Below are 14,198 nucleotides of genomic sequence, written 5' to 3'. Positions count from 1 at the left end.
TTTCAATTCGCAACCTTATTCCGCATGCGCAGTAGAAAAGTTAAACGGGCTCAACCCTCTTTCGCGTGAACAAGGAGCCGAGTCAGCCCGGGCCGAGTCAGCCCGGGCCGAGTCAGCCCGGGCCGAGTCAGCCCGGGCCGAGTCAGCCCGGGCCGAGTCAGCCCGGGCCGAGTCAGCCCGGGCCGAGTCAGCCCGGGCCGAGTCAGCCCGGGCCGAGTCAGCCCGGGCCGAGTCAGCCCGGGCCGAGTCAGCCCGGGCCGAGTCAGCCCGGGCCGAGTCAGCCCGGGCCGAGTCAGCCCGGGCCGAGTCAGCCCGGGCCGAGTCAGCCCGGGCCGAGTCAGCCCGGGCCGAGTCAGCCCGGGCCGAGTCAGCCCGGGCCGAGTCAGCCCGGGCCGAGTCAGCCCGGGCCGAGTCAGCCCGGGCCGAGTCAGCCCGGGCCGAGTCAGCCCGGGCCGAGTCAGCCCGGGCCGAGTCAGCCCGGGCCGAGTCAGCCCGGGCCGAGTCAGCCCGGGCCGAGTCAGCCCGGGCCGAGTCAGCCCGGGCCGAGTCAGCCCGGGCCGAGTCAGCCCGGGCCGAGTCAGCCCGGGCCGAGTCAGCCCGGGCATAAATGATATCACCTATAATTTAAAGATTTTTAGGCCCCCTGCCCCCCTGTGTCACCACCTCTCTGAAACCTTCATTATATTGCCAATGACGTCACTTCTCACACTCCCCCCCTTAGCCCTTCGCTATACATTCTTTTTGAAAGGAGAGCAAATCAAAAAAGCATAATTTCTTTTTATCAAAAACTTTCCAGATCTAAAGTTGCGAAAATTATGTTTTTAAAGTTGTGAACATTAGAACAACTCTGAAAGGTACCTTCTTAAGCCTGCCTAGTTCGGGATTTCTCCAGGCTCCGAATTCCCAGGAATATCCTTTATTTATACTTCTTTTTATGCAAATTTTCGTCCATAGTTTTGATTCATATTTTATCTAAGTAATCAAGAAAATCAACAAAACTATTTCTCTACGGTGTTCGATGCTTCAGTGCTCAGTCTAAAGAAACTAACAACTCTTACAAATCTCAGCGCGTTACAAAGATATGGTGAAATTTTTAGGCAGCTACTGCGATCGGAGAAAAATAACTCACAGGGCTGACTTACAGCTAAAATTCAACTATACCCACAAGAGGAAAAGATTGAATGGTGTAACCTGTTGTTTAGAATGCATTGAGCATATTCTGTCTACGCAAAATTGAACTGATAGGATGACTGATAATACATTTAGCAAACTACAATATAGATATAAGGAAGAAATAATGTTCAAAATAGCTCGGAAAAGTGAAACAAAAATCACTTGAGCTCTTCGTCCGACTCTTAATAATTTCCAGTCGAAAGCCCGGTTTATACAACAAACAGCTTCCGAGGTTCAACCTGTGTTGTGTTCACCCAGGGTAAACTCTGTTCAATTTGTATTTTAAACGGAAAGTGGGTCTAAACTTGGTTTCCAAACGCAATTGTGAGTCAGCCCGGATTGAGTCAACTGTCAACTCTCATTCTTTCTTGAATAATTTTGAAAGGTTTTCTGCCGAACGTTACGTTTCTTTTCACTTGCATTTTTTACCTCCCCTTCCTTTCTCTTCCTGCTCTCTTCCATTGTTTCTACTAATTTGCTTCTCATTTCTTCAGCTTTTTCCATTTCTGCTTTTTGTTTTCTTTAACTTGCTGGGATGCTGCTTGCTGACCAGCAATTGCTGCATCAAAAAGCTCCCTTATCTTGCAAGGAGAAGATGTTTTTCTGTGCGCTCAAGATTAATTCCACTTGGACTTTCTTCTCTTCTATTTTTGGACTTTGTTGGTGAAAATATTCTGGAAGCGATTTCTCACTGCTCTGCAGGATACACCAAATTTTGGCCTTTCTATCTGCGAACAATTATCCAGTTTTTCTGCACCCATCGCTTCTCGGCCTACCAGGACACGGCGAAATTTCCCGGTACGCCCTTGCTTCGAGTTATATTTTTCAAAAAATTCGAAAACCTTTTGAAAGGCAATTATTGATATTCGCACAGAACTAAAATTGATTACAACCATCAATTGACCTCTCGAAAGAACGTCTGCATAAAAGTTCGCCGTGGTTATGGTTCGGCGTCATAGATTTTACAGCTTAGTTAGCTTCACCATTAAAATGAAAAAAACTGTATCAATGATGTATCAAATTTCCACCAGTTTTTTGCCAATTCCTCATATTTGTACAATTTATTAAACAGTTTTCCGATATCATCAAAAATGCCCAAGACTTGTGATTAACCAAGACTTATGACTAACGCAAATTAGTTTCTTCACTTATGACTAATGCGAATTATTTCAAATGCCTGATATCGAATAGCCGAGAGGGTTCTCACTTTTGAAGCATTAACTGAGTACAATCCTATGTTCTTTCCATTCAGAATGGTTGTATCTGGATAAGATTATCGATGCGTTGGCAGTTGGGTATGGGAACGTTCACATATTACCTAATCAAAGATGGAGGGAGGGGGTTCACACAAATGTTTACGGTCATAATGATCAATAAATGATGCAAATTAGATGATAATTTAGGGGGAAGAGGATTTTTCCAATGTTGCCTATATTTTGTTATGTAATTTGTGCATGTTCCTTTCTTGAATGATAATGCTCTTTCCAGGGTCTATTTTAGTGTGCAGTATTACACACTTAGTGCAGTACTAATTTAAAAACGTGTAGTATTGATTTCGAAAATGTACAGTATTGAATTTTGGGATTTGTGAAAATGTCTATTTGCGGCTATCCCAGATTCTTGCCTTGTTCACAAAATGTGAATTTTCCTCGTCACTTCGATATAGAGTTTATGTATTGTAATTCTCGTATAACCACCGGAAAGACTCTCTTATCAAAACTTAAAACAAATCGAAATTCCCAGAACCAAAAACAAAACATCTCCTGTAAATGTCAGCATTGCTGTAAATTTCGTAATTTGATCTTTTCGAAGATAGAACATTCATTAATAATTTATCAGTTGCCCTATGATGCTCTGGGCCTCTAGCAGAAGCTCACTTAACTTAACTAAAATAAAGATAAAGAGTCTAATAAAACTTTTTAGATAATAGATCACCATTCTTCAAACAGACCCAACAACCTCTGTAATGTATCGGTCGAAAAAATCGGTATTACAGACCACTATATGACATACGGTATTAGAAAATTAAACGCTAGAGTTAATGTCAATGACGTGAAATTTAAGACAGAGTCATGCAGTTTGAAAAATTATGACCGTGACTGGGAGATGGCTATGTCATGTAGATCGGATGGCCCTAATAGGATGGCTAGCAATTTCTACCATCTCTTTCTCGCTCCCTTGAATGTGCATGCCCCGTTGAAAAAAAGGACCGCTAAGACGGGGCATGCACATGTACCATGGATTTCTCCAAGCATCAAGAATTTGATGGGCGAAAGAGACCATATTAAGAGACGGGCTGAGAGAGATCCAGCACTATGGCCAAGATATAAGCAGCTTCGAAACCAGGGGCGGTCTGGCGTCGACTTTCGGACCAATTCGTAAATTCGGACCAAATTGGATCCATACCTTTCCTCTCGTGTAAACAGGCTTTAGAATCCCATGTAGAGTTAGGAATCAAGATCAAAACTTATTTAAATTTCTCAGAGTTTTCAACTCATTTCGAAGAAGTGCAAATGAATAAGCAAATTGGCCAATGACTTGCTCCTAATCAAGTGGAAAGTTCACATTTTGTGAACAAAGCAGGAATCTGGGATAGCCGCAAATAGACATTTTCACAAATCCCAAAATTCAATACTGTACATTTTCGAAATCAATACTACACGTTTTTAAATTAATACTGCACAAAGTGTGTAATACTGCACACTAAAATAGGCCCTGGAAAGAGCATTATCATTCAAGAAAGGAACATGCACAAATTACATAACAAAATATAGGCAACATTGGAAAAATCCTCTTCCCCCTAAATTATCATCTAATTTGCATCATTTATTGATCATTATGACCGTAAACATTTGTGTGAACCCCCTCCCTCCATCTTTGATTAGGTAATATGTGAACGTTCGATAATTTCGAACCCAACTGCCAACGCATCGATAATTTTATCCAGATACAACCATTCTGAATGGAAAGTACATAGGATTGTACTCAGTTAATGCTTCAAAAGTGAGAACCCTCTCGGCTATTCGATATCAGGAATTTGAAATAATTCGCATTAGTCATAAGTGAAGAAACTAATTTGCGCTGGTCACAAGTTTAGGTTAATCACAAGTCTTGGGCGTTTTTGAAGATTTCGGAAAACCATTCAATAAATTATACAATTACGAGGAACTAGCAAAAACTGATGGAAATTTGATAAATCATTGATATAGTTTTTCTCAATTTAATGGTGAAGCTAAACTAAACTGTAAAATCTATGACGCCGAAACCATAACCACGGCGAACTTTTATGCAAACGTTCTTTCGAGAGGTCTATTGATGGTTGTAATCAATTTTAGTTCTGTGCGAATATTGATAATTGCCTTTCGAAAGTTCTTTGAAAAATATAACTCGAAGCAAGGGCGTACCGGGAAATTTCGCCGTGTTCTGGTAGGCTGAGAAGCGATGGGTGCAGAAAAACTGGATAATTGTATGCAGATAGAAAGGCCAAAATTTGGTGTATCCTGCAGAGCAGTAAGAAATCGCTTCCAGAATATTTTCACCAACAAAAAGTCCAAAAATAGAAGAGAAGAAAGTCCAAGTGGAATTAATCTTGAGCGCACAGAAAAACATCTTCTCCTTGCAAGATAAGGGAGCTTTTTGATGCAGCAATTGCTGATCAGCAAGCAGCATCCCAGCAAGTTAAAGAAAAACAAACAGCAGAAATGGAAAAAGCTGAAGAAATGAGAAGGAAATTATTAGAAACAATGGGAGAGAGCAGGAAGAGAAAGGAAGGGGAGGTAAAAAATGCAAGTGAAAAGAAACGTAACGTTCGGCAGAAAACCTTTCAAAATTATTCAAGAAAGAATCAGAGTTGACAGTTGACTCAATCCGGGCTGACTCACAATTGCGTTTGGAAACCAAGTTTAGACCCACTTTCCGTTTTGAATACAAATTGAACAGAGTTTACCCTGGGTGAACACAACACAGGTTGAACCTCGGTAGCTGTTTGTAGTGTAAACCGGGCTTTCAACTGGAAATAATTTCACTTGCTTTCATTATTAAGCGTCGGACGAAGAGTTCAAGTGAATTTTGTTCCACTTTTCTGAGCTATTTTGAACATTATTTCTTCCTTATACCTATATTGTAGTTTTCTAAATGTATTATCAGTCATTCTATCAGTTCAATTTTGCGTAGACACGACATGCTCAATGCATTCTAAACAACAGGTTACACCATTCAATCTTTTCCTCTTGTGGGTATAGTTGAATTTTAGCTGTAAGTCAGCGCTGTGAGTTATTTTTCTCCGATCGCAGTAGCTGCCTAAAAATTTCACCATATCTTTGAAATGCGCTGAGATTTGTAAAAGCTGTTAGTTTCTATAGATTAAACACTGAAGCAACGGACGTCGTAGAGAAATCAGTTTTGTTGACTTTCTTGATTACTTAGATAAAATATGAATCAAAATTATGGACGAAAATTTGCATAAAAGAAGCATAAATAAAGGATATTCCTGGGAATTCGGAACTGGAGAAATCCCAAACGAGGCAGGCTTAAGAAGGTACCTTTCAGAGATGTTTTAATGTTCGCAACTTATCAAAAATATAATTTTCGAAACATTAGATCTGCAAATTTTTTGATAAAAAAGAAATTATGCTTTTTTGCTTTGCTCTCCTTTCCAAATGAATGTATAGCGAAGGGCTGGGGGGGGGGGAGTGTAAGAAGTGACGTCATTTGCAATATAATAGAGGGGTTCAGAGAGGTGGTGACACAAGGGGGCAGGGGGCCTAAAAATCTTTAAATTATAGGTGATATCATTTATGTATGACCCTGTCATGAATGTCAAATGTCTTGTCTACACTATACTATCGAACCTTGTTTCAGCCTGGGTAGGGGGTAGAGTGAACCCAAGTAATATTTTCTGTAGTGCGAACACAAAGTTACCTAGCCAAGGTTGATCTGGACTCGGCTCGGCCCGGACTGACTCGCCTCTGCCCGGGCTGACTCGGCCCGAGTACTGGTTTCTATAAAAATAATTAGTGAATACAACATGCACCTAGCAGCATACCCTTCTCTCTACAACGCGTATAGATGCTTGATGACACTTAGCTGCACCCAAGTTTCCTTTGAAAGATTATTCAGCGCTACTGATAATTTCAAAAGAAGAGAACACTTTCCACTTGATTAAGAGCAAGTCATTGGCCAATTTGCTGATTAATTTGCACTTCTTCGAAAAGAGTTGAAACTCTGAGAATTTAAATAAGTTTTGACCTGATTCTTAACTCTACCTGGGATTTTAAAGCCTGTTTACACGAGAGGAAAGGTATGGATCAAATTGGGTCCGAATTTACAAATTAAAGTCGATATACTGCTGCTGTTTAGCGTATTGCTTTATTATCAATTTTTATTGAATCAATCGTATTCTAAGCCACATTTTCAGTGGGTGTGGCTCAATTCTTCCCGCCACGCCCTAAACCGGGCCCTTGAGTTTTCTAGCCACCCTGCGATTTTGACGCCAGACCGTCCCTGAGTGTGGTTTTGAAATAGTTTAAAAATATCAATGATGATATAAAATCAAAAATTGGTTACCATATTTAGATTTTGTTATTAATATCCAAGCATTGAATTATGACATATTTTCGGCTTTTTCTAGAGTTTGGCCGAGATATTCCATAGCATTTTTTGTAAACAAACAAAGAAAAAGTAACTAAATCACATCTTTGTACAAATGTGTTAAGAAGATTATGCATTAGTGGCTAAACATAGTCGCTGGATCCGTTTTAAAACAGATCAATAATTATTTTCTGGAATTTCGAAGAGACAGAAAACACCACAGCAAGCACCGCGACCGTAAATGCTTGGAATTTGCAAACGACGGCTTCTTTTTCCAATATTAACATCAATTCATAAATTTAAGTGTAATATAAGGCCACTCACCAAGTTTCACATCGGTGTTCGAAAGAGAAGTGAACCAAATCAATCCTTACTTTTACCAAATTTATAAGGGCTCGATATGGAGCAAGTTCCTTTTTGCCACTATTCAAAATGGCGGAAGTAAACAAATTTGCCTCACAGTGGACCTGTGAGTTAGACATCTAGCGCCTTAGGCGCTTCTATATCATTGGATTGGGCAAGGAGCAAGCAGCATAGGGCAGTGGCATGGTCGGCAGCATAGGGGGAAAATGCACGACGCTGGTCATGGCGGCACGTAATCGCGGGCGCAAGTACTCCACATGACTTCAAAAACGTCCGCCTTGCTATTTCCCGTACTGAGTCCTTATGTAGGATCGTCTTTTTGCCAGTATTTCCGCCTGAATGATTTTGCCTCAGTTGAAAACAGCAAGTTAGATATCTTGCGCCTTCGGTGCTTCTATATCATTGAGATCGAGAGAGCAATGCGAACAATAACCTTCGTTCGGCACAAAATTTACAGCTTGATTAAATGAAATTTGATTACGTTTAATGTGTGACAGGGTACCCCTTCTTTCGCCGGATTTTTCCAATATCTTGGTGAACAAGTTTTATTCAAAATTTGTGACTAACGAGTAACGACTGAGCATAGGTGACTTTCCTTCCAGGATTTCATTAAGGTTATCAGCTAAGTAGAAATATCTTAAGCAAAACCCCTTCAGTGTAGTCTCATGCTCGAAGGAAAAAATATGGTAAACGATCTGTTTAAGTTAGTAAAAGAGTTAACAATTGAAGAAGGAAACCACATGTCCTGAAAAAGATTTACTGGATGCAAATACAACATATTTCGAATTACAAAAATAGTTGTAACAAAATTTATTGATATGTGCTGTTTAAATATATAGCAAAGCAAAAATGTATTACAAAAACCACTTTACCAATTATGATTATAATAATTATAGTAGCAATTTTAGAAAAGGTAAATTGCAAAATTCTTGCAAAAAAGCTAAAATTTTTCTGTCAGTATAACGATTAGTCTAGAAAAACAGTCTTATTAAAATCGTCAGCTGATGATGCAAATCTCATGATTGCTCATATCTGAAGGTACTGAGGTTTTGAATGGCTATCCAGGCCTCACCAATATCAGAAAACTGATAATTTTATTTAAAGGATTGTGAAAAAACTAAGGGAGTCAGAAGATTCGCTACTTAAAATTTATGGCATTCATGGCATTCATAAAGAAAGTACAAATCAATGGCTAAGAGTTATAATTGTATTCATGCATTTATAAATAAATTTGATTATCGATGTATCAAACCAAAAGTAAACTAAAGGATTTTTTTACACTTGCTTCAGTCTCTAAAACGACTCTAAACAAGCAGTCTTGGCATCGCTATATTTGTTACATAAATACAGAATTCTCAAATAAGAAAATTTCCCAACGTTGATAACGCTCAAGTCTCTCTGGGAACAAAAAATAAAAAACTTCTACAAAACTACTATTATATTCAAGACTTGCTAAAAAATTCAAATGTGTCATTTACTTTGGGCTTTTAGACCTGCAGATGCGATTCGTCAGATTACTGAAAGACTCTCTAAAGCTTTTCTCATCGCAAATCCATTTATAACTTCGTTATCCCTTCTACATCATCATACCCATCATCTTCATCAGAGAGAACAGAAATTTTCACAGGTGTAGTTGATAATGGGACTTCATCATAATCTCTTTGTGGATGCTGAGGTTGATGTCCATCACTTCCAGATGAAGAAACTACAGTTTAAAAAAGAGAATCCACTGTGACTAAAAAGTAGTAGCATTGTAGAAATAAAATAAAACACTAGAATTCAGGACGGTGGAGCTTATGTGCTGAGCCCCCCATGTTTATTCTTTGCTTGACCACATTTTCATTTTAATTGCAATATACCCCTGGTTAAAGTTTTCATTTACATTAACTTGAATACTCTTTATTGTAATATTTATCAAACATCTCTATTCAATCAAGGATGGGATAATTTTTCAAATCTTTGTAGCTGTTAATAGAATATCTTACCATACCAATTTTCATAAAATATACATTTTTTATCAATTGAAAAACAGATGTGTTGGCCTACCCGAACCCTTTTTTCGGCTGCCACTGTCAGATGTTCTTTCGCCCTTCGTGATGATAACAGGGTCAGTTTTTCCGGAAGGATCAACCTTCAAGCTGATATCCATAGAGACCCATTCAGGGTTCTCCTCCTCAAAGGTGATATTATTTGATATCGTCTCGTAATCTACAATGATTTAACGAATCAAAATTCAAGAAGAAACTTTGATAGAAGAAAGAATCAAGGTGCTAAAGAACTCGGTGGCGGACATACGTCTTCCTAAGGGGGAAAATTCCTACTGATGATAGTTCTTGCTCAAAAAAATCACCATAGTTTACACCTCTGACAAAGCTAGCGGCATACCAATCTCAAGTAGAAGCTCTAATTGCCTTCCAGGGTTATTTTAAATGCTACATTAAGCGCGCTTGTTTTCGCACCATGCACAGTTTTTTTAGCTGGAGGGTACAGCAAAACTCTGTCACATTCTAAAGATATTTCTGGGGGATTCTGCAGAAAGTTCTGAGACGAAGGTAAAACAGATTATGGAATTAAACGGCCAAATCAAAGTCAGTCAATTCTTGCGCTTTAACGTAATCATAGATTCATTAACAAAGCTGAACAGGAAATTTCCAGAGTCAGAGGATAATAGCGGTAACACGGCTGACTACTACCCGAAAGTTCAATAGAAAGAAAAATATACAATTTAAATTAGCCCATCCAGACAAGCAGGGCTGTCGCAAGGCAATACAAATTAACCTGATTAAAAATCATTGTCAGAAATTCTTTAGTTGCTGCCACAAACCTCTGCAATACACTTGGTCAATCTAGCTCTGTTTATAATTCGCAACTTTAATTTTTAAACGATAATAACGGACGTCCTAATAGTTTTGTCAAATCTGTACATCGTGACGGGCAAAGGATATTTTTACCACCCGAGGCGGTGCCATGATTGCCGCCAAAGGAGCAGACAATTTTCGAATTTTGATGCTTCCAGCTCCTTGGAAAATGCATTATTTTTAGCAAATTTCACTAAAGAAATCCTCCTAATCCTATTGAAAGTTCTTTTTCTTGCAAACAAAGTGAGCAGCAGATAAGAACAATTGGGAAAAATTCGCCGTGGTCTTAAAAAATATCATGTTGTCAGTTACTTCTAAAGCTTAAAGCAGCAGTGGTTGTCAGTTTTAAGCCATTTGAATCCATCTTAGCATGCCATTTGAATGTTAAAAAAATCTGGAGCTCATTGTAAAATGCAGTTGACGCTTCTACCGAGAAATTCTAGAGGAAATGGACACAAGACACAGTTTTACCTAAAGTGGGTCTGGTTTTTTGGATTAAGTGCCAACAAGAAATATTCAAATCTTCAAATCATCAGTTTGTTTATCTTCATTCGTGTCAAGGAATATCATATTTAACCAACGGAGCAACTGCCTTTGCTTGATCCGTTATTGATTTTATGGCTTGAAGGTTTCTGAAATACCTAAAGCGTTTCTTCCACCGAGCGGATTTTCTATTGAGATACTATTGGGGGTGGAGGGGGGGGGGGGGGGGTGTGACATCACCCACACCCCCGGTCACGACGCCCCTGCAGACAAGGCCCTGTTTTCAAATTACGCCGAGTGGCCAGAGGATTAGTACTATCAACATCTTTGAATTTATAAGGAATATGTAAACGACATTAAACTGAAGTTCAATTGAAAAATCACTGTTCACTAAAGCTTACTTGTAAATGTATTGGTAGTTCCAAGGTTACTTGTAAATGTATTGGTAATTCCAAGCTCTGACGTGATTGGCTGCTGGTCAATCATTTCAAATTCTAAACAAGAAATATTAACAAATTATTCAATAACCGCTAGCAAACCACAAGAAAATTGAGCATTACATAACTGATTAAAATGCTAAGATGCAAATATCGGCTCTTTTTGTAAAAAATACGCTGATGGTCCGAAATTTCAAAATGCACAATTTCAATAAAGCCGAAAAGGTAAAAGACAGGAACTCAAAAAGACACACTGTTGCCAAGCCTGTTAGTCTTTTATGCGTTGAATTTCGATGTACAACTTAGCTGAGCACAGGCAACACAATTTTAAACTTTAGCAGAGCTATGGCATTGTTTTGGTAGAATAACACTTTTTGTTTTGATAGATAAATTTACAGCTCGAGAGTGTGCCTTTATCTGGCTAGGCCATCTGTCAATCAATACTAACCAATCAATAGGCCTGTGAGTGGTACCACGCTCACTGATTGGCCAATAGTCGATTGACAGATGGCTAAAGTCATTTTAGTATCTGCCGATTGCCTTTAATTGAAAATCGTTTAAAATCACAACATCTTTTAAAAATTATCGAAGAGATAAAAAATGAACAGTCATTGTGAAAAATTATATGGTTGGTCACTCTCTACTAACTGCAAACTTTTAACAAAGTCTAAAAAATGTATCTGCTTAAAAACGTACCTTCTGGATTAACTGGGTTGCTGAAAAAGGATAATTCAATGATTAAATCTTCATTAATGACAAGATAAACAGTATATCTGACGCTCAAAGTAAGAAACAATTCACAATGCACAAAGTAAGAAACTATCAGAAAACGAAGAAAAAAACTAGCTAACCAATGTCTTATTTAAAGGGTAATTTGGACTAAACAAATGTCCCAGCAAGATCTTTCCCTTGTTATCTAAAACTACAATAATTTATATGTTTAAGAATAAGGGAAAACATTCTGAACACGAAGCAAGTTTGATCTCATGAGCAAAAGTGGTCCAAAGTACCTCTTTGGTCTTTCTTCTTTCAGGGTACCAGCTACGGCATAGCCATCTGTGGTGTCACTTGCATAAAAGTTCAAGTTTTCTGTATCTGAAACCTTTTTCCTACAGTGATAAAAATTGCATGTGAACAACAGACCATTGCACAGCCTTTATTCTTATGCTCAAAAAAATTCACTCTTCTCCACGTTTTCTGTTAAGGTGCTGCAAAATTTACTCAAAATTCTTGGTAAAGTAAACTTGATTTTAATGATCTGTCACTAGTACTCCTCTCACTTAACTGAAAATGTTTTATACCATATTCAAAGTCTTGCTCTTCTCAAGAGACTCCTGTCAGGTATAACTTTCAATTTTGTTGAATGAATACTTTGGCAACGGATGTTGCCATGACATTTAACAGGGTTTGTAGAGGCTCAGTGACATAAAAAGAATTCACTTACGTTTGTGTATACATTGGGTTGATAAATGATTTTGCAGTGACGTCATAGTGCCTGTAAAATAGAGATGTTACTTATAAGGAGTACAGAATAAAGACAACCAAGATAAACATCTTTATGGAACAGATAAGAATAATTGTGAGCTTGAGAGTTTAGGCGCTTCGCAGCGAAAGCAGAGCTGTTTCGTTAAATAATGTTGTTGTCGAGTTGTTGTCATTAAATATTTACCTGTACTTTCGCTTGAAGCAGAAAATTATGACGATGACCAATACAGCCATGAAGAACATCAAGGACAACACAACGAGTCCAATGATCCAGTACGTTGCAACGTAAGCACTGTTTCCGACACCGGTTTGAGTTGAAACGGATGCCAAAGCTGCAAAGAAAATGTTTAGTGAAGTTTAGGCAGGGTAAAACAATGAATTATGCACAAACCAGTGATGTCTTTGCATCCTTGCATGAGTTTTCGAATAAAATGATTTATCCGAAAAAAGAATGCAAGTCGTTGCAGCGAATTTGTCGAAGAAATGAAAAAACTGGTAAGACAAACAAGAGATGAGAGGTACATTTATGTCTATAGCATTTGTATTTGATGCTATCTATCTTCCAAGGTAAGACACCAAAAATGCTATCGAGCAGTGTTGACACCTCGTGATTCCTACGCCTGGCATAACGGGGAATTGGCAATTCTCATCACGTGGCAAATGGTTATGACAGGGACTCGAACCCCAGATGCTTTGGTTGGTAGTCGGCGAGCCCAGCCATTGACGTATCCACACACAATAGGTATTTTTAACAAAGAAAACAACAGTTAAATGCATGTAAACAGAAGTTGATATACTAGTGGTCAAAATCCCATTGTTCAGGTCTTCTGTAAACGAGAAAAAACAATATAGGACATACTTGTTGCTTTCGGCTCGGTAAATGCGCCAGATACAGGTTGGTTGTTGACATAGTAGCCCACGAGTTGGAATCTAAATTCAATCGAAAAGAGAGAATAATGCACAAAATATCCTAATTTCTTAATCAGAATTTTCATTAAATTAGAAAAATTCATTTATTTGCTGTAAATCTATCTGTGAAAATAATTCAGGCTTTGTAAGTAGAAAGACTGTACTTAGGTTTAGTAGGAGTATGATGCCAGGCAAAAAGTTTATTACAAGATGATCACTAACAAGTACATTAAAGTCTTAACTCGAACTGTATCACTTGGCATTGAAGACTTCAGTTCATTTAATACAAAGACTTTGGTACAAACCACTGCTTGCCTTGATGTTTCAACAATTGAGACATATTTAGTGGAAAAAGAGATAAACTTTGAGGTCTATTAGATACACTTGCAGACACGTATAGGAGATAAAAAGCTCATACGAATGAAGAAAATGTTTTCAACTAACCTGTAAAACCTTCCTGGTAGCAAAGGTCCATTGCAGATATCGCTTTCTAATGTTTTACTTTGGCAGTTCTTCTCAGTACCCACATCAAAGTTGACTCTGTTTGAAGTCTCTTGAATCTAAGTTTATATCGAAATAAACGAGTGATTAATGGGCTGATAACACGTACAAATTGTAAGATAATCTTAACTGACCTGTTGCTCATAAGTAAGAAATGACTGCTAGTGAAATAGCTTAATCTGTAATTCTTTATGAAAAATGCATTCTTAATTTGCAAGAATAAGATAAATTGAAATGTGGATTGTGAAACTTACAGCTCTTCTTTTTCGCTTTGAGTTTGTTTTGATAATCGTTGCAATGACGTATCTTCGATACCGGAATGTATTTGGTATGTAATGAACCTGGTACCACGAAACTGTGTGCATTCCTGTCAATTCATTGACTAAAAACGAAAGAAATG

At 38.4% G+C, this 14,198-nt stretch overlaps 1 protein-coding gene across 5 annotated transcripts in view; it reads right to left on the bottom strand.

The window, feature by feature from the left end:
- Positions 1 to 7,868: 7,868 nt before the first annotated feature.
- LOC135693991 (protocadherin Fat 4-like) overlaps positions 7,869 to 14,198 on the bottom strand; it is a 95,694-nt gene continuing 89,364 nt past the window's right edge. For all 5 annotated transcript variants that reach the window (XM_089111620.1, XM_089111621.1, XM_089111623.1 and 2 more), the window contains exons 23-32: positions 14,053 to 14,180; positions 13,742 to 13,857; positions 13,248 to 13,318; positions 12,573 to 12,720; positions 12,348 to 12,398; positions 11,914 to 12,012; positions 11,600 to 11,619; positions 10,868 to 10,960; positions 9,172 to 9,333; positions 7,869 to 8,830 (exon numbers count right to left, since the gene is read on the bottom strand). In XM_089111620.1, coding sequence (XP_088967746.1) covers positions 8,682 to 8,830; positions 9,172 to 9,333; positions 10,868 to 10,960; positions 11,600 to 11,619; positions 11,914 to 12,012; positions 12,348 to 12,398; positions 12,573 to 12,720; positions 13,248 to 13,318; positions 13,742 to 13,857; positions 14,053 to 14,180 — 1,037 coding nt within the window. In that variant the 3' untranslated portion in view covers positions 7,869 to 8,681. The remainder of the gene's footprint in view (positions 8,831 to 9,171; positions 9,334 to 10,867; positions 10,961 to 11,599; positions 11,620 to 11,913; positions 12,013 to 12,347; positions 12,399 to 12,572; positions 12,721 to 13,247; positions 13,319 to 13,741; positions 13,858 to 14,052; positions 14,181 to 14,198) is intronic.

This window comes from Rhopilema esculentum, chromosome 11 (genome assembly GCF_057945365.1).
Source record: "Rhopilema esculentum isolate cy_ngs chromosome 11, ASM5794536v1, whole genome shotgun sequence".
In the NCBI taxonomy this organism is placed as follows: domain Eukaryota; kingdom Metazoa; phylum Cnidaria; class Scyphozoa; order Rhizostomeae; family Rhizostomatidae; genus Rhopilema; species Rhopilema esculentum.
The sequence above is the reverse complement of the archived record's forward strand: the minus strand, read 5'-3'. Positions and strand labels throughout refer to the sequence as shown.